The sequence below is a fragment of the Macrobrachium nipponense genome, chromosome 31 (genome assembly GCF_015104395.2).
Source record: "Macrobrachium nipponense isolate FS-2020 chromosome 31, ASM1510439v2, whole genome shotgun sequence".
Classification (NCBI taxonomy): domain Eukaryota; kingdom Metazoa; phylum Arthropoda; class Malacostraca; order Decapoda; family Palaemonidae; genus Macrobrachium; species Macrobrachium nipponense.
This window is the reverse complement of record NC_061093.1, coordinates 40075996-40096461: the sequence shown is the minus strand read 5'-3', so window position 1 is coordinate 40096461 and position 20466 is coordinate 40075996. Positions and strand designations below refer to the sequence as shown.

General features: G+C 40.6%; 1 protein-coding gene and 1 long non-coding RNA gene across 10 annotated transcripts in view; one reads left to right on the top strand and one right to left on the bottom strand.

The window, feature by feature from the left end:
• LOC135206907 (uncharacterized) overlaps positions 1 to 20466 on the bottom strand; it is a 497699-nt gene that overhangs the window by 7842 nt on the left and 469391 nt on the right. For both annotated transcript variants that reach the window (XR_010312839.1, XR_010312840.1), the window contains exon 7: positions 16066 to 16110. This is a non-coding gene — a long non-coding RNA (uncharacterized LOC135206907). The remainder of the gene's footprint in view (positions 1 to 16065; positions 16111 to 20466) is intronic.
• Positions 1 to 20466, top strand: part of LOC135206905 (guanine nucleotide-binding protein G(o) subunit alpha) — a 676543-nt gene that overhangs the window by 648129 nt on the left and 7948 nt on the right. For 7 of the 8 annotated variants that reach the window (XM_064238395.1, XM_064238394.1, XM_064238397.1 and 4 more), the window contains one exon: positions 16761 to 19069. The exons of the other annotated variant lie outside the window; for it this stretch is intronic. In XM_064238395.1, the coding sequence (XP_064094465.1) occupies positions 16761 to 16948 (188 nt within the window). In that variant the 3' untranslated portion in view covers positions 16949 to 19069. Of the gene's footprint in view, positions 1 to 16760; positions 19070 to 20466 lie in introns of those variants that run through there. 8 annotated transcript variants of the gene reach the window in all.

The window sequence follows — 20466 nt, the reverse complement described above, 5'->3', positions numbered from 1 at the left end:
TTCCGAAAAAATCATACGTGCAATTGTGGTAATGTTTGCACCATTTTAAATTAGCCGTTACATAAAGTTTTATATATGAAAATGTGCGCAATTTCATGTCTAATACAACAAAAAATAGTTAAAGGTTGTAGCTTTTCTCATTTTTGAAATATTTGCATATAAATCACGATAAATAGAAAAAAACCATGTTCGGTCAAATTTGACTCTACCGAAATGGTCGAAAAACGCAATTGTAAGATAAAACTCTTACAGTCTAGTAATATTCAGTCATTTATCTTCATCGTGAAACAAATTCGAAGTCTCTAGCACAATATTTAAATTTATGGTGAATTTTTAAAAAAAACTTTCCTTCCCTCCGCGCGCGGATTCTCCGCCACAAATCTCTGAAATGCGTAAGTCCCATTCTCGGAATATTTACTTCGTTTCATATTAGGCATTTGATAGAGTTTTATATATGAAAATGTGCGCAATTTCATGTAGAATAAAACGAAAAATATTTGAAAGTTGTAGCTTTTCTTATTTCCGAAATAATTGCATATAAAAAATTATATAAAAAAGAAATTCGACATTCGGTCAACTTTAACTCGTCAGATATGGTCGAAAACTGCATTTATAAGCTAATATTCTTACAGTATAGTAATATTCAATCATTTGTCTTCATTTTGAAAGACATTGGAAGTCTCTAGGACAATATTTATATTTATGGTGAATTTTTGAGAAAAATATTTGTTTACGTCCGCGCGTTACGAATTCATGCATTATTTTGTGATAATATTTTCTCTGTGTTGCTTTTATCGTTTTACAATGTGTTATATACCAAAATGATTGCAATTTAGTGTACATTACAACGAAAAAAAAGTAACTTGTTATCTTTAACCGTTTTGCGCACAGCGCGATTTAAATACAATTATATATGAAATTTCGTTTTTGCGCTATCATATATCGCATTATTTATATATGATAATGATACTTTTTTTCATTTCTGATGGTTGCATACTAAACTTCAGGCAATGACAAAAAAAGGAGCCAAAAATGAACTCTTAATCTTAAAAACTAAGCGCTGTGATTTTTTGAAAAAAATATTTTTTCCGCTTCCGCGCTCACTCTGAAACGTCTCCGGCACACGGGAGACATTTTTTTTTTTACCGCTTCGGCGTTTAAGGGTTAACAGACTGTTGCTCAATTGGATGGGTGGATGAGGTTAAAAAAAAAAAATTTTCCCCTGAAAAAATCTTAGTGTAAGGGGGTGTAGGTGGCCTGTAAAGGTAGAGGATGGTTTGCCCAATGTTTGGGTGTAGGTGGCCTGTGAAGGTAGAGGATGGTTTGTCCAATGTTGCCAAAACAGATAGTTTTTTTTCCATTTTGGGCTTGTTTTGAAGGTGTGATAGTCTCTTTAGTCTCTGGTTTTGGCCATCAACATATTTTTTGTAGTTTATCAACACTTCAGTCTCGCTGATTGTCTATACATGCTATAAGGATTTTTTTTTTTTTTTTTTCTTCCTCCCTAGGCATGGGACAAGTTGTTGATGGTTTGTCAGGATGGTGAAAGGCCTATCTTCCAGTAGATGTCGGAAAAGTCTAATTCTCTGGGGTGTTGCCAGGAATGCTCTTTTGAAGGGCTACAGTTTGCTGGCATTAGTTTCCAACTGGAGAAACAGAGAAGTTGGGTTTACTTTTGATTTGATTGCTCTCTGACTGTGCCCCATGGTGACTTTTCTTGTGTGCATAAATCTGGTCTGGGAGTTTGGGATATATTAATTTTGGTGGCATCTGCACTTGACTGGTTTGAAGACATTGCATTGGGTGGGGCCCCACTTGAGTGTCTTAGTGTTTCCACTGTGGTAATCACATTAGACTATGGTAGGATTTTACTATATATATGAATTCTTATACTAGCTCTTTTATGGTGGCTGGAGTTATAGTATTTCTTGGCAGCTGACATCTTGGGCGGGTATAGGGTGCACAATGCTTCCCGAGACATGAGGACCCAGTAACTTGAAAGAGGAAGCCCCTGACGATGATTTGGGCAATGCTGGTTAAAAGAATCTGTGGTAGTATTTTACTATAAATGTGAGTTCTCATACTAGTTCTTTTATGGTGGCTGGAGTCTAGTATTTCTTGGCAGCTGACATCTTGGAGGTTAGAGGGTGCACAATGCTTCCTGAGACACGAGGACCCAGTAACTTGACAGAGGAAGCCCCTGATGATACACTTTTCAGGGCAGGTTTTGGTTTCTTTTCTAGTGTTTGGTCAAGTGTGTTCTTGATGTACCCGATGAAGGAGGAGGCTAAATGCGGAATAATTAAAGTTATAAGTCCCTAAAAGTGTAATGGTCGCTGTTTTCAGAATGCAGTGGCCTAGAACATGAAAGTAGCATCTTATCAGGCTAAACTTGGAGGGTGGAGCAATTTCTAACAAACTGGGAAGGGGCTAGTGGTCGAGCTCTGTCAGGAGGTTGAAATGCCTGTAGTTTCAGCAGGGGCACCACAAGCCAGCTGCTTTCTTTACCATGTGCACTGAAAAACCAAGAGCTGGATGTTTTTTGGCAAAAGCACTTAGTACATTCCATCTTTAAAAAGTTGTTCTTGGCAGCAAGTACCTGCTCTGGAAGTAGGAGGCAGAAATTGGTGCAAGGTGATGTCCTGTCATCTTATGTAATGGTGTACGTATGCCATGTTTGCAGGAAATCTGGGATTTTGTCAGGTACAGCCTGACAAATTTCTTCAGTAAGTGTTGAAAGCTAGGCAAGTACCTGGGGCCTGTGAGATGGGAGAGTCTGGTAGGAGGACAGGTCCAGGGCCAGCAGTGAGCAACACCTACAAGGGACATCTAAATGTTGGGATTGATGAAATCTTGCCTATAATATCTTTCTATTAGGTGGAGGGTGAGGCTCGTTAATAATTGTTTACATGCCAATATGGAAGAGCTGTGTCGGGTGGTAAACAGCAGCCATCCTTCAATTTGGGTTTTTAGGGGACTCGAAGGTACCCGTGTCCAGTGGTGTTGTGGCTGTCAACGGTTTTTCTTTGGGTGGTGGCACTGCTCATTTTTTCTCTAGCTAGATCCAGGGACACTTGCCTGAGCCTGTGGTGTTAGGTGTGCATTATGAGCAATGGGAATAACAATAACCTATTTGTTGCTGATTGTGTGGACACTTCTGCATGGGCTTAACTTGGTCCTGGTCATCTCTGGCTTTGCAGGTGGTGTGTTGCAAAAGCTCAGAGGCCTCCAGCAACTCCTCTGCCCTTAGCATTGGAAAGTTTGGCCCAGATGTCTGTTGGTTGGGAACACAAACCTTATCTCCTTGGTGAATTTATCTTTCTTTGGCTTAATATCATTGTCAAGCTCTGGCATTTTGTTAATAAGGACTCTACTCAAGCCCATCCCAAGTTGCCCTCATCAACATATCCCTAGGTGGAGGGTTCAGTAGATTAAGACCTCCACTGGCAGGATAGGCAGTGGTTGGGAGAACTGGTGTAATTAGGACACAGGCAGTCTTCTCTTTTGAGCTCAAAATGTTTTGTCAAGAAAGGGGTAGATAGAGATTTACCTAGTTAGTCTTTGGATCTTAATCTGAAGAAATCTCACACATTTTCTCCTTATTGTGATTGTCACTAGCAATAGGCTTGGCCATGTTTACTTATTTAGTTGTTAGGGTTTCATACAAGAACAGAGCATTCTCTGCAGGCTATTTGAGACAATTTTTGTTGTTGTCTCTTGCAAGATTGACTTTAGCAGTATGCTCAGTTGTATTTAGTCAATTAGTTGCCAAAGTTTGGTACAAGAACCGAGCTTCTATGTACAGTTATATTAAGTTTTACTGCTTTACTGCTTCCATAAGAGCTAGGTAAATATCTTATGTATCAATAGGCATGGCTGTATACACTTTATTGGTTGCCAGGATTTGGCACAAGAACCATGCTTTGTCTACAGAGTGAAGGATGATTTCAGGCATTCAAAATACAGCAAGCCAGATTCAAGGGTTGTATTTACGTATTCTGTTAGTGTCTGTTTGGTTGGAACTTTGAATAAACGTGGATGGAAATATAGTTAAGGGAGGTAGGCTTTAAGTGACCTAAACCAGGAAGGTAGGCCTTAATGTGACCTATACCAGGAGACAGGTGATACTAATGACATACATGTATAAGCATGTAACTGCAAGGGTGCTCTGTAACTGGCTGCCAAATTTGGCAGTGAAACAGGCTCAGCAACAAAGCTCTCAACTGACAGTATTGTCATTCATCTAACTACCATACACCATCCTTCAACTGAATGTGCTGCTCTTTATCAAATTATGTACCAGTTTTTGATCATATAGTTTGTGAGTAGCATTTTGTGCAACTTAGCACTTGTGAAAGTCTGAGGTGCCAATTCCTCAGGTGTTGGAGTCTGGTTTTCTTGATGGGTATACCAATATCCATGTGATCATTTGATGTTCTCCACTTTAAATTGTGATCATATTAAGAACTTGCCAAAGTGCAAGCCATCCAGTAACTCAAATTTGGTTGCCAAAGTGCAAGCCATCCAGTAACTCAAATTTGGTTGTCAATTTTTTCCTCCCTTAGGGTGGGGATTGTCATGGTTGAGTTTGGCCTCGCATCTTCATTAGAGATCGGACTGGTCCTATTGTATCCTGGTTCCTCCTTTGGTTGTGTTCTCATTCTTCCTGGTATGACAAATACATGGCCTTGTACAATACTCTCTTTTAAGACAAATGTAGGTTAATATAAAAAACAGGTGACAGAACTTGCACCTCGTGCTGCAATTTCCTTGTCACAATGTACCATGGAACATCATGACTCAAATTGAGCTGTGTTAATTTTCTTATGACTCTCATATTAAATGTGTTAGTAGGGAACTAGACTTGTTTGTTGAAATCAACATGTCCAGAATGTAAAGATTTGTAAGAGGTAAATTGAAGGCCTTGTAAATTCGTAGAGCTGAAAGTAGGGCTTCTTTAAGTAATTCCAAAAGTAGCTAAGAGGGTATTTAGTCTCCAATCCTTACTCCTACTCCTTTGCCTAATTATACTCCCATGCCTCTAACCCCGACACTAGCCAGTCTAGAGTCTAAGTTTGACAAGAAATATGATTTTCTCGCAAATTCAATAATGGCACTGGGTTCCTCTTTCAGATCTTTTGTGGAGAAATCGTCTCTCAGTGCTCCTAATGTGATGGAAGTGCATAGTGTCATTGAGGGGCCTAGTGATGATGTAGTGCTTTCTGAGAAGGTGTTCGTTCGTCCCACTGGTGCTTCTAGGTGAAGGTCCCTGTCCTGCTCCCCCACAGCAGGGGAGAAGACATACCTGAAGTCCAAGTGAGGCCAGTGGTGATCGACCCCAGGCATCGACAGGGCGCCATTGGAAAGGCATCTGTTTCAGTGCCAAGCCATTTATGTATGGACTAGGAAGATTCGTCGCCAGTGATGACGACTCTCATCTGTATCTTGCCCTTTAAAAAGCCTTGTGACACCTGCTGATGCTTTTCCTTGCCCTGTGAAGTAGTACAGGGAAGTTAGCTCCAGCCCACAGCCTTCATGCAGTTTTCAGAGACCTTCAGCATAAATTCACTGTCCGTTTCCATTCCCTTCACAAGGCGCTTGAGGGAGTTCTGGTGTAGAGTGCCTTGAAGACACAGATCATGCCCTGGTCTTATAAATTGGAGAGAGGTGGTGCTGGCAAGGAGGAACTCGAGTTTGACTTCTTAGATCCGGAGAGTGGCCACCAGCATTATCCATAATCAACAACACCTTAAATTCCATGCAAAGTTGTTGAGGTAATCCTCAACTTTTGGATGAAGCTCTGAATGAACCAGTTATATGTAAGGAATTTGGTAATTCAGTGTTGTTCTTATTCTTGAGGGCCCTGGGGTTTGCAGCCTTGTAAATGAGGCCTGGTTTCAGCATGAAGCCAACAGCATTGCCACAAATAAGGGTAACCCCCTTTAGGTTTTAACCACTTACAGCACCCCACCCCAGGCCAGGGAAACTTTCAGGTTGGGCAATTTAAGAAAACTCATCAATAGAAAGAGTTAGATATACATAAGCACATGGTGGAAGAAAAAAAAAAAATTCTCCCTACCTTCCACAAGAAGTTGAAAGACTATTTACAACTCTTGTGTAGTGGCCTCTTTAACAAGTTATACACAGTGGCCTCCCATATTCGCATTCTAGAGATTTGGGGACTCTTCTATCTGCGGATTTCTCTTTGGACCACAGCTACCCATTATTCATGGGATATTTGCCTATTCGCTGTATTTTTCAGAGAACTTATTCACAAATTACAGGATTTTCATATCATTTTCGTGACTGCACTTTTTGTGATAAAACTAATGTTCAGTTATATATAAGCTTAGCAGATTTTCTTGTGTTTGAACTATCAAAATAGGCAGTTATAAGGGTTTTTAGAGGGGTTCTAAGGACTGGGGGTGGGGGGGCGTCTGGTACACATTTCCCACAAATACATGGGTTCATGTTAATGTTTTTTCTAATAAATAAAATAATTTTTGTAAAATTATAATTACAGCTTACACAATATCAAAACAGACAAAAACTAAAATCAGTAATAAATTCTGAGTATATTTGTTGTAAATTTACCAAGATCAAATAGTATATAGTAACTTTTTGGGGATCATACATGTTTGATTTTTTTATTACACTTTTTTTTTTTTTTTTGTTTTTTTTTTAATATTACACATGTTTTTTCTAATATTTCTTTGCAAAATTACAATTATAACTGACATACTATCATAAAGGATAAGAACTAAAACAAGCAGCAACTCCTGGGTATATTATATACATATGAGCAAATAAAGGCATGGGAGAAAGAGAATCACATCATGCTCCCTTGAAGTCAAGATCACAACCAACTCATAAGCCACCTACTTCGTTGATGTGAGCTGATCTGAGCCAGTCTAAAAGTTGCCATTAGTGAATCTATGGGCAATAGAAGTAATGGAACCTTTTTCCCACCCGATTTCCCCAAATCGAAGGAGAGTAATACTGATGTTCACCATGAGTGAATCCATCCACAACTCAAAACCCTCTATTACTGATCATATGAAGGTATCCGTCAATTAAGGGTTAAACCCAGAAGTTCTGACTGTCTTTCATGAGGTATGGCCGTGAAGGTTTTTTTTTTTTTTTTTTTTTTTTCCCAGAACAACCCGGTCTCCTCCATATTGAACACCTGTTCTGGAAGGTCTCGGGATATTTCTTGGCCATGTCCATGTCTGCCAACACCATTTCCCCAAACAGAGAATCACTTTCGGTAGGATCGCTTCCAGAAATGGTGGAACTACCCCTTGCTTGCCTGAAAACCTTCAGTAGCTGGCGATGGTTCTACTTCTTTGGCGTGGTCATCAAACCGTAAGAAGTCTGCTTCCCGTACATTGCCGTCTTCCGTAATGGTCAAAAACTGCTAGTAGAGTTTTCATGTCTTCTCATGGATGATGTTCTTACACAGTCTGTGATCCACAACACCAAGGCCAGATGCATCTTCACAATGTCCTTTTCACGCACGCAGTGGAAACCACCTTGACACTACTGCAGAATCTAGCATCCAAAGTCGTCCATACTACAGTATGTCTGCCTCTTTCTTCTTTATGTACTGGACAGTGCTCTCATTCATGCCATAATGGCTGATACTGCAGTGTAAGATTTCCCTTCCTTCAGCATTTCCAGAAGTTTTACCTTCTCTTGGAGCATCATGATCTGGCACTTATGTTCTTTGCCAGAAGCCTTTTAAGTAGGGCATTTAGGAAGCATCTTAGGGCACGATTAAAAATCATACCAAAGATCATGATTTGAGAAGTTTAAAAACAAAGGGGGTTGGGGGGGGGGGGGGGTTGAAAATTACACAACTGTCTACAGTATTCAGCAAAAAATTCTTATTCCAACTAAGTCAACAGACTAAACATATAAGTTTGGAGAGAGAGAGAGAGAAATTTCGTGTATCAGGTGAAGAATGTTCATGGACCACACGCACCCATGCCACAGTGTCAGTCTTTCTTAAAACTGCCTGGACGAGAGTTGTGGTTGACCTCTCTTGGCCTTCACCCAGTTCATTGCCCATTTCTGCTGCTGTTTGAGGGTGTGTGTTGTTATTATGGCTGCTTCTGCTCCTTCTCGGCCTCGTCAATGTGTGTGCTCCGGAACTCCAGGTTTTCTGTGTTCTCATTTTTTGGCTTCGTCTGTGACTGACCCACATGTCACTTGTAGTAGGTGCCATTCTAACATTTGTACTATAGCGAATCTTTGCACAGAATGCCATGCGTGGCCTAGAGAGCAGTGGAAGTTATTTTATACTAAGAGAGAGCATCGTAGAGTTTCTACTCTTCCTTCATGAGAGGGTGTTTTTTCTCATCTTCCCAATGCTTCATCTCCTGCTGCTGTCTGCTGTCACACCCCAAACTAGTGTTGTGCCTTTGTCCCCTTCCATTTCTTCCATTGATTTGTCGTTGGAAGTATCAGGAGGCCCTCAGGCCAATTTATGTAATGTCACCCCCCTCTTCCTTGGGAGTTAATTTGATTCCCAAGAGGGAGGAGGCTTTTTAATCAATTGCTTTTATTTCAGATTCGGAGGCGTCCAAAATGGTGGCGTTTTGGGGGACGCTTGGGCTAAGGGGTCCACCCTTCTTGGAGGGTTTGCTGACGCACTTCTTGGATGCTCGCTACCCCGTCCTCCCTCCTCCTGGCCTCATCTTCGTTGGTAGCCGAGGTCAGCCATATTATATTGCTCCGCCAGTGACGAGTACCTCTTCGAGACAGAGGGGAGCTGTGGTGTCAGCCCCTCTAGTGACGTCACAGGGTCAGCCATTTTGTATCCCTCCACCAGTGGCGTCTGCTTCCTGTTTGGATCGAGGGGAAGCCATGACGTCATTGCCACTTATGACATCACTCCCAGTTGTCTCCGCTGCGCTGCTTCGCTTGTCTTGTGTCATCATCGATTGCTGTTGTGACATCATCTCTGCCATCCAGTTCGCTGCATCTCCCTTCCATGTCGTCAGCCCCCTCTCATGCTGATTCATCCAAGGCTTTATGCCAAGCGGTTCTTAAGAGATTGGATTCTGTTTTAGAAGAATGGTTTGCTGCCATGTCAGGTGGGAGGGCAGGAAGCAAGAGTGTTGCATTGCCCCCACCTCCTGGGAAGAGGTTGTGTAAGGAGCCAGTGCTGTCTTTCTCTCCTTCTCCCCCACCTCTGCTGCGTTGGCGTATTGTGGCGGGATCACAAGCTAAATAAACAACTGGCAACACCCCCCCCCCCCCACATTAACCTAATCAATCCAGCTGCCAAACTCACAATCTGTCACAATTTCCTCTTTACACTACAGAATTCACATAACCATATAAACACAGAACAAAAAAACAAACAAACACAAAACACATGTACTTACCAACTCCAGATACTCTGGGCTATACTGTGCTGTCCGATGGTCGAGGTCATGGATATCCAACAACAACAAAGACTACAACCAAGAACCACAACAACAACACAACAAAAAAGGAACACAACCACAACACCAAGACCACTGCACAAACAATCACCAACACACACAACCACTAACAACATCAAGGAATCACAACAGCAACAACCCTCAACAACTCACAACCACATAAAGAAACCACAACAGCCCCCAACAACAACAACAACCTTTAACCACAATCACATACAACCATCAGGAACTCAAAAGCACAACAAATCCAACAATACAGGCACAACTACTCTTAAGCAACAACACCAAACTCAACAATAACTAACAACAAATCTACACACAACTTAGCTGACTATCAATGCCTTCAACAGACTGCTGCTAACACTACTGTTCATCATCAGGTCTCACCAAAGACTAACTAAAAACTCAGAACGCCAACAACTAACAGCACCAGCAGACAACTCCGAATCCACCAACAGCCAATTCTCCATATTTCCTCCCCCATTACATTTGACGACATCTCCTTACACTCACAACACCCACACTTAATAGCTTTCCACAAGACCCACGGATGCTCGGACGCAGGCCCCCTGGATCATGTTTGAGGGCCCTCATACACACCCTCAATTACACCACCATCAACTTCTCCCAGACCACTTCCTGTGAGGCTACTGTTACCATCCTCCCAAATCCCACTCACTATCTCATCTACTTCTTCCAACTCTTGTCCCAACATCTTTCGCAACTCTACCACCAAATCACTTACGTCATTTACACTTTCCCGGTGAAACTTCACTAAACCCTGACAATCCAAACCCACACTCACTATATGTATTATTCCTCCCGTCAAAGTCATTTGTATTACATGCCTTATCCACCATTTTTACCCTAACACTAACCCGTTATCATGCAGCTCACATTTCTCCCTTTCATTCCCTTTCCTTACCTTTTTCCGCTTTCTTCCATACTCAACCAACACTAACTGCCTATCTTCCAGACCCATTTGCTCACTGACACTCGGCTCACATTTATTCTCACCCTCAACCACTCAATCATCACATTCTCCCGAACATACTGTCGCACACTAGAGGACCCACCTAACTGAATCCCCTTAACACCTAGTTTCCCGAATTCCCAACCTGACTTAAACTCTTTTGCCTAAACACACTTGCTACATTACCCTCCATTCCACATTCTACACATTTCGCACGCTGTTCTCTACACATCCTAGCATAATGCTCGTTCTTCCCGCAGTTGCTGCAAACCACGTTCCTACAGGTACCCCAATATCCACTAGCTATGTGCCCTACCTGTCCACACCTGTAACACTTAATATCCCTATCTTTCTTACACTCGCTCACTAAATGCCCCATTTGCCCGCACCCGAAGCATGCTCCTAATGCCCACCGACATTCATTCTTCCTGTGCCCTGGCTTACCACATCTATAACACTGCTGCTCTTGCTCACAACTAATTGACCCAGCTCTTCCTACACTCGCACTCCTATCTCTTTTAGGGCTAACTACACTCATGTTGCTTGCCCTAACGCTCCTATCTACCACTCGCTCTGTCATCCGCCTCGGCCCTTCCAAAACTGCCTCCCTATAGCTTTTAAACTCTGGTACAACTTCAGCTACTTCAGTCCTAACACTAACACTCCTACTCTCTTTCATACACCTATCTAACTCGTAATCCTCTACTATTTCTAAAATGTCGTTCCACGTCAACCTTTCATTTGTCCATCGCATTTTATCCTTACGTTTCAGATTCATAAACTCATATACACTCTCTGGTACAGTCGCCAACAACTTTCACACTAACTCCTTACACTCATTTATCGCTTCGTCCCCAAACTTTTTCCTGGCTAATGTTTCTAACCTACAGACATACATTGACAACAACTCGCCAACATCATTCTTGGCTCTTCAAAATCATGCTTTCTCGTATATCCAATGTTACTCTTTATCCTCTTTGCCTGATCTACAATCCTGGCTTTCACACTCTCATACGGCATATTCCCTACACTCATCATTGCCCCATACATATCCCTTAGTCTTCTTCTTTTCCTCAGCCCCCTTCTTATTCTTGTCCTCAGGTTTATCCTTATCCTGTGTCTTCCCCTTACCTATCACAACCAAATCACCTTCGTCACTCGTACAGGCAGTCCCCGGGTTACGACGGGTTCGGGTTACAACGTTCCGAGGTTAAGGCGCTTCTCAATTATATTCATCAGACATTATTTCCAGGGTTACGACGCCTACAATGCTGATTTGGCAGAAGAAATAAGACACCAAAAATGCAAAATAATCAATATTTGAAGGTTTTTTTTATGACAAATGCAATAAGAATACAGTTTAAATAGTTTTCAATGCACCCAAAGCATTAAAAGTAAGGTTTTCTTAGGATTTTTTACGATGTTCCGGCTTACAACGATTTTCGGCTTACGACGCGTCTCAAGAATGGAACCCCTGTCGTAACCCGGGGACTGCCTGTACTCTCATCCACTCGCTCTTTCACTTTCTTTACCACTCCTGGCCCGTCACAAGACCCAGTAGACCTACCTCCTACAGTTCCCTCTCCCATGAATCCCTTCATCATTTCCTGCATCATCTCTTGCACTGTATTCATCATTACCCGGAATTTTTCGTCCATTTTCTCAACCATTCTCTCTTCCGCTTCTTTCACCTCTTCTCTCATTTCCACTTTCGCACTCCTTAGCATTCCTCTAACTCTCATTCTCCACTTCCAACCTTCCTTCCCTTAGCTTACCTCGCCATTCTTAGCTCCTCCTTCAGCCTCTCTATCTCCTTCAACCCTTCCATCCTCCCTTTCTCTACCAATCACACAACTGAATACCCCAATCGTCCTGCAGCTGCCGCACCAACAGTCCCTGTTCGGGTGCCTGTTCTGGGGCCAAAAAATAATGTGGCGGGATCACAAGCCAAAAAAAGCAAGTGGCAAAAACCCCCCCACATTAACCTAATCAATCCAGCTGCCAAACTCGCAATCTGTCACACTTTCCTCTTTACACTACAGAATTCACACAGGACAATTGACCCATACCAACACAGAAAAAAAAAAAAAAAAACACAAAACACATGTACTTACCAACTCCAGATACTCCGGGCTATACTGTGCTGTCCGCTGGTTGAGGTCGCAGAGATACCTACAACAAAGACCACAACCAAGAACCACAACCCACAACACAACCCCACAACAACAAAAAAGGAATACAACCACAACCCAAGACCACTGCACAAACAATCACCAACAACACAAAAAAAAAACAACACAAAAAGGCAACACACACACCCACTAACAACATCAAGGAATCACAACAGCCCCCCAGCAACAGCAACAACCCTCAACTCACAATCACACCAAGAAACCACAACAGCGGCCCCCCACAACAACAACAACCCTTAACCACAACAATCACATACAACCCTCAGGAACTCTAAAGCACAACAAATCCAACAATACAGGCACAACAACTCTGCTTTAAGCAAACACACCAAACTCAACAATAACTAACAACAAATCAACACACAACTTAGCTGACTATCAATGCCTTCAACAGACTGCTGCTAACACTACTAGTAGGTCATCACCAGGTCTCACCAAAGACTAACAAAAAACTCATAACTCCAACAACTAACAGCACCAGCAGACAACTCAGAACCCACCAACAGCCAATTCAGTTGCTAACTATCCTTAAAGCAATTACCTCTCTCTCTCTCTCACACACACACAGACATTGTCAAATGGAACTCCATAACTCCTCCATAGTATCAAGCATTGGAAGGCTAAGGGCTTTGCCCTTTCTTTGTTTGCGAGTGAGGAGCAGCACGCCCGTGGTCCTGCAAGTGTTGGTGTTACTGAAAGTGTTCATGTTTCTTCCCCGTGTGATCTGCAGTGGCTGCTTCATCCTCTGCATTGAGTCATGAGCGTGTTGCAACCTCCCATGTTTGTGCACATGTTGCAGGTGCTTCTGCTTCTCCTTCTCCAGGGCCTATTTGTTACCGTAAGGATCTCAAGGCGCCTAAGAGGTCGAAGGTTGTAAGCACGGAGTTGGTGCAGCAGGGTGTTTGCCTGCCCCTCTCCCTGGTACTTTGAGGGGTTCGAATCCGAGGGATTCTCATTCTATCTTGAGTGTTCTAGATTCCTCACCTACGCGCGTGCTCATACGCGGCCATGTTAGAGAGTCATCTGTTGTTAGAGTGCATAGTGGTGTCCCTAGTGTTGTGGTTGGTTTGTCGCAGGAGTTGGCGCTTGGATCCAGCCCAGACAGTTTAGTTGGTGTTTCAGGCTGTTTGGCTGCTGGTTCTTCTGTTAAATTAAAAATAAGGAAGGCGCTTTACATAAGCCTACACATCCTTCTCGCCGTCAGTCTCCGTTGCTGGAGCAGGAGGAGGGAGACACTCGAGTTTTCGTCTTCCTCTACTTTGGTAGTCTTTCACTCCTTCCTGCTTGGTAGCTTTGTTGGGAGCTACGCAGGATCCCAAGTTGGTTTCTACTCCCCTTGTCAGGGCAGGTCCAGTCGGTCTGTTTTAGATCGGGACAGATTGCTTCGCTCTGGGGGCTCTGCCAAGTTGCTTCCCCTGGCTCTCACGAGGCATAGGAAGTACTGTGCTACGAACTCTGCATACTTGATGCCGTGTCATCTTAACCCGAACGTCATTTGTCTGAAGCCAGGATTGATTTAGCAGTAGGTGAGGTTGGTGGCTCCATCCTTGTCTCCACAGGATGCCTCAGCCTTTGAGTCTACGGCAGCCTCCATGTTGCAAACGGTTTCTTGGCTGGACTTCTGGTCAGTGGTCATTGCCAAGAAAGCTTCTGACAGGTCCCCAGAGGGGTTGTTGAGAGCTTCCTCTTGCCAGTTTGTTGCTGTCCACGGGTAAGGTGTTCTCTTATCTTGCTCACCTCGGTGTTAATTTATGGGATAACTTTCTCTTGATTAGAAGAGACATGGATGCAGCTTTATCCAGGATGGAAAGATCAGTTGACCCAGAGTCCTTGCTGGCATTGAGGAATGGAGATCTTGGAATCACAATTTCTGTTCCCTCGGACCAAGCTGGAGGATGTGATAGACCAGCGCCGGGCTGACACCAAGGACAGATTAGTGCACCAGGCTGTCTCGGTCAGAGTCTCGTCCTCGGAAACATCTGGTTCCTCCTCCTCCTCCCCCTGCCCGGCAGCAGTCACGAAGGTCGTCACCTGGTATGCTGTCAAGGAGGTCGGTTTCGGCAGGACCTCCCCGTTCGTCCCAACTTAGGGTGTTTAGTCGGTGTAGGCATACAAAAAGTCCATGGCCAGAGAGGGACCCAACAACAGGATGCACTAGCCAGCCTTATTAGGGACCTTAATCTCTCCAGGTGTAATACCTCAACATGCAAAAGGTTGCTGGGTGTGCATAAGATTTGGATGTGAAAAAAATTGTTATACAGTCAACCCCTGGTATTCACGAGGATAGGGAGGGACCGCGAATAGCTAAAACCTGCGAATACTTTTTATCCCCCTCTTAAAATTCTTATAATAGGCTATTTAAATAATTAAAAATACTTTAAACTATCATCTAAAAGTCTTCTTAAAACATTACCATAACAATTAAGGTTGAAAGCCAGGTGTGAAAACCATTTTCTCTTATACAGTAGTTTGCTATGTTTAAGATCATTATTTGGAAATTAGTAAATAATTTTTTATCTTAAATTTATAGTCAATTAGTAATAAGTGAATATTTCTTGATGAAAAAAAGCTGCGAATTACCGAATGTTCACAAATAATTCAGTGACAAGTTCCACAGAAAAATCTGCGAATCCTCTAGTCAGTCATGGAAGAGCACAAAATTAATTTATGTGTTTGTTTGACTTCATGAAAAGCAAAATGCACTTGAGGTGAAGTGTCAATGATTAACAAGCACAACTTTTTTAATGACACTAAGTAATATTACAGCACCTGGGAAAACAGGTGAGCAGCATATCCTACTAATAACTGGTACAGTTGACCCCAGGATTTGTGGGAGATGCGTACCCCACACGCGTGGGCACCCTCAAAAAATGCATATAACTGCTCATTTTGATAGTTCAGGTAAAAAAAAAAAAAAAAACTAATAACACATACCAGAGTATGTAAATAGTTTTTGGGTATTTTAAAAGTTTTATCATAAAAAATGTATTTCGTCATGAAAATACATACAGTAATAGTGAATATTTCTATTAAGAATTCCATGAATAGGCGAATTTTCCGCGAATAATGAGAATGTACGTGCCACAGAAAAATCCACAAATAAGTGAAGCCATGAATCCAGAACCTTGAATAGGTGGGGGGGTCTACTGTACAAACCAACTTGTGCAGATGAATTAACTGTAGAAAGCTAATTAATAACAATAATGCCTTTTCATTAGTGTAATATTATGAGACTGCTTCTACAGAGAAATATACTTACAAGAGTCTCAAGGTGCAAAGCTATAAATAAATTATATGTCAAGGAAATTGTGTAGACAAACCCTTTTCTCTTAAACAGTGCTACTTGTTAAACAATATGCTAAAACTAATTTTGCCATGGAAAATAGTATTTATACCTTAAATATGCTCAGTGCATAAAATATAGTACAAAGACGTGAATAGTACTTACAAGTCCCAAGGTACATTGTCATGGTTGATAAAGGCAGCTTACAACCTGAAAAATATGACATTTTAAGAACTTTTCATTTGACACTCGATACTTAATAAAAAAAAGAAAAAGCTATATGTATAATAGTGTATCATAAGAATACATACTCAACATTCTACCTTTCTCGAATTACGTATATATTTGACAATCAATAATTAATAAAAAAGTCTATATGTACGTATACTGTATCATAAGAACACTTAACAACTTACATTTCCCCGAATTACTGTTAAACACACTATACTTGGCAGATGACAAACTCTGTACAGTACTGTACTAAATAAGGTAATTTAATTATTTTTAATTAGGGATTACTAACTTTATTTTTCATTAAACAATCCTTTCTTATTACTTAAGGCTTCAATCTGATATGACCTCTCTTAGTTTCTTTTGAACTGCAAAAAAAAACATTACACTTGGATCGCTGCAGTTCCAAACATTAATCTTTGGTTGCTTGTGAAATACAGTACATGCAGAGTATTCTACATAGGATAATAAAAATGAATTTTATTTTGATCAGATGAGTCAGTTAAAAAGAGTTTGTTATTTTTCATTCAATGAAGAATATATTGTAGAACAATATTGCATTAAAATATTTCTAAAATATTTCTTTTTTAGAATGTCTAAACAAGAAAATTGTTTCCTTTTTTTTCCAGGAGCACAAGAGTATGGAGAAGCAGCAGCGTATATCCAAGCTCAATTTGAAGCCAAAAACAAGTCTACAACCAAAGAAATTTACTGCCACATGACATGTGCCACTGATACAACCAACATACAATTTGTGTTTGATGCTGTCACAGACGTCATCATTGCAAACAACCTACGTGGATGTGGGCTTTACTAAGACAACCCACTCCACTTAGATGTGTTCAGCATAGGGGAAGTTTGGTACAGTCGTGGTCTAGCCTGCCACTCTGGGGGAATAAACTTGTCATGCATATGACAATATGTTTACCACGAGAATTGGCTAGTTGTACCATACCCACCGTTATCCTCTGTCTTGTGTCTTTGGGTTGCAGGCAGAGTAGGGCATCAACCTGACTGTGCCAGGTTTTAATTTTGTAAGGCAAAACTATTAAATATAAACATTTCTTTTATTTCCATATTTGCAGTTGTGTAGATGATGCAGACTTTGACAGTTCTGGTTCTAAAGATCATACCATGTCCAGTACAGTAATTGCTACCAGTTTTAGTAATTGTACAAGGGACCTCAACTCTCTTAAGCCTCATTATCCATATTAGAGTGATCGATAGGCCTATAATTTTTTATGCCAGTTGAAGCCTTACAATGCTGTTTTGGTGTAAATGATGTAAATTTCCACGTAGCATTTACAGAAGAATTGAAATCTAAATTTCCAGTCCTCTGTTGGTGGAGGTAAATATAAGTGTATCTGTTCTCATGTAGGGGCCTCAAAAGACAGTGAGTTCGTAATGTAGAAAATGGAAATTTTCAGCCATCAATGTAAAGTAAAACCCATAGGCATTTGAAATACTAAGAAGCATTTTTATTTTAGATTGCCCAAAGCCCAATTTTGTGGGATGTTCATAATCAATGGGTGGCTCAAAGCAGTGTGTCATGCTTTCTAGTCATATTTGTAATATTAGTTTGTCACAAAAGTCACTTGAGTGGAGTATTGGAGGAGTCTTGGAGAAAATCCTCCAAATAACTTTACATTCTTAATGATGTTTCATTGAATGCAGCCAATCCAAGAAGAGAGAAAAGTCTTAATCACATTGAAAAAAATACTGTATAGGAAAACTAGTAATGTAGGAGACTACGGTAACTAATTTTTTCCATTTTGCTAAATTTACGAGTGAAATCCGTAGGTGCCATGCAAATGTCAGCAGAGCAAATTTTTCTTAGTGGAAAATCATACAGCTGCTAATATAACTGGACGAGAAATGTGACTGGTCAGCATATTTATAAAATATTTCAGGACAAAAAATATGTAAATCTTAGCTCTGCATCATAACATCATCTTTTATAGGCATTTGATCAGTTCAAGTTATGAGAAACTGTTATGATCTATCAATTTGATGGTATGTACATTATTTGCAGTAGTTGTGTTTGTTCATGTTATAACTAAGAGATATACAGTGTAGCAAAAAAAAAAAAAAAAAGCCAAGTTATGTGGTTTGTAAAATGAGCCACAGAAGAAAGTGGGAAGCTTTCAGCTGAAAGCTCACCTTTTTTTTTATATATTTTGAAGTTCTTAGGCTCAAAAGCCCATCCTTAAAACCAACTGCCTAACTTGGCTTCGTGTATGTCTAGATTTTCAGTTTAGGAAATGTAAAATTGGGGAACTATAAATTAGTACCACATTTCTGTTGGTGAACACTATCCTATAAGGAAGTGTCTAAAAGTACTTCAAGTACTTTGTCTGAACATTCATACATCAGCAGTGCTAATAATTTATGCTAATTTGTTACTTTAAGGACATTTACCCTCAAGCATACAGAGGCCTCATTGAGAGAACTGAAAGAATTTTTCAGCATTTTTTGCCTAAAACTTACAAAACTTATTAATTGGCTAACAGGTAGATAAGAAATTCATACCATGGCCTATACTTAAATGCATTCCTCTGACTGTGTATCTCCTGTGCTGTGAAAATAAGAAATGTTGGTCCTGAATGGTCAAGAAATGTCTTTATAGGAGAACGTGTTACAAAAGAATGGCGATATATATATTTATATAGTAAATTGGGACCACAAATCTGTAAATGCTTGGAATTCCCAACTTTTGAAGTATGTACATGATAAGCTAAGGTAGGTAAAGGAGAGTAACTTGCAAACAGTTCAGTTGAGGCAAAGATTATGTTGTGTTTGAATTGAGTAAATTAAACAATGACAAATAGCCCATATGCATCGTTACTTTGAAATATATTTTTCATCTCGTGTGAAATGGGAAAAGAAAGTCATTTACTTGCCTTGTCAGTCACTTTCGTTTCTTTTTCTTTAACTATACCTCATGTTAGTTAAATGTATAAAGATAGAGAAAAGAGCTAACTGAGGCCAACCCCCCTCGTGATGCTGCATTCCTTGCCCCATATGTGCTGAGCTTCACCTACTGCCAAAAAAAAGTGTTTGTGTTACACTAGGGGGCTTCTCCTTGGTTAGCATCATTACCTACCTGTTGAATTAGAGCTAAAACAAATTTCCAGTGTCTGCATCTTGCAGTTCAGTTAGATTCTGTTGGGATTGATTGTTAAGATTATTTTAAATTTTGAATCAAAGTTTATTGCATGAATATTTCATATAAGATTGGCTGTTAAAATACACTGAATAGCAAAATGAACACAATTTAATATGTAATGTGGAGGAATTACGTGCAAAGCAAAACTCCCATATTTTCTTTCAGACTGGAGAACTGGAAGTATTCAGAGCTAATGAATTTGATTACACTCATTTTAAGGCAAGTACTTTAGTGCTGATGTTGTGATAATTTGTTCTACAAGTCAAAAAAATTAAAGTATGCATTTTACACAGAGGTGGAAATAACTCAAAATGAAACATCACTGTCAATCAACATTACCGGAGTATCACAAAATCTGCCCTGCCAATAACTACATTTCCAAAACCGTCAGTACTAACCCCACAATATCAGGAGCATCGTTATCAAAAGAATATTAGGAACTTATCTATTCATCATATCAAGTTTTATTTCTATTGACAGGATTGGTTATCATCCAAGTAATGATCATCCAGAAGTCACGTGGCCAATCATGACCACTACATCATGCATTATTTCTCAACTGGCCCTTAGGTGGCTGGATAGCTGTAGTTTGGTTAAACTAGTGAATGAGAGCTCCTAAGGTATTGCTTTGTCAAATGTCACCTCCACTGTGCCGCCCAGCCCACGGCCTTAGCTTTTACACTTTGAATATTGTACATGCACAAAATTGTCTTCTTGGATGGCAATGCTGTCATGAAAATTAAGCTTACCAATATGACTTGGGGTGGCCCAAGCATTGTAGAAGTATCTATTTTTTAGAATATATTTCAAAATAGTAGGTATGGAATTACAGTACAGCAGTACTACATTAAAGAGACCCTATGTAGTTCCACTTGAGTTTAATTATCCAGACAACAACCTTATGCATGCTTGGAGCAAAGCAAGACAGCAGCATTATATAAGTATTTGCCATATCCAGCATTCAGTCCAGATGTACAACTTATGAAAGACTTGTAGGGATAAGATTACTGGGTGTGAAAAAGCTGCAACTTTATCATCCAAATATTTCTCCAGATCCCCTTAGCCTTTATCGACAGTTTAGGTCTTTCTTATATTATTAGAGATCTACATCAGTCACTGATGCAAATGGTGATCAATATCACACCATGACCTAAGTAATGTTGGAGGAG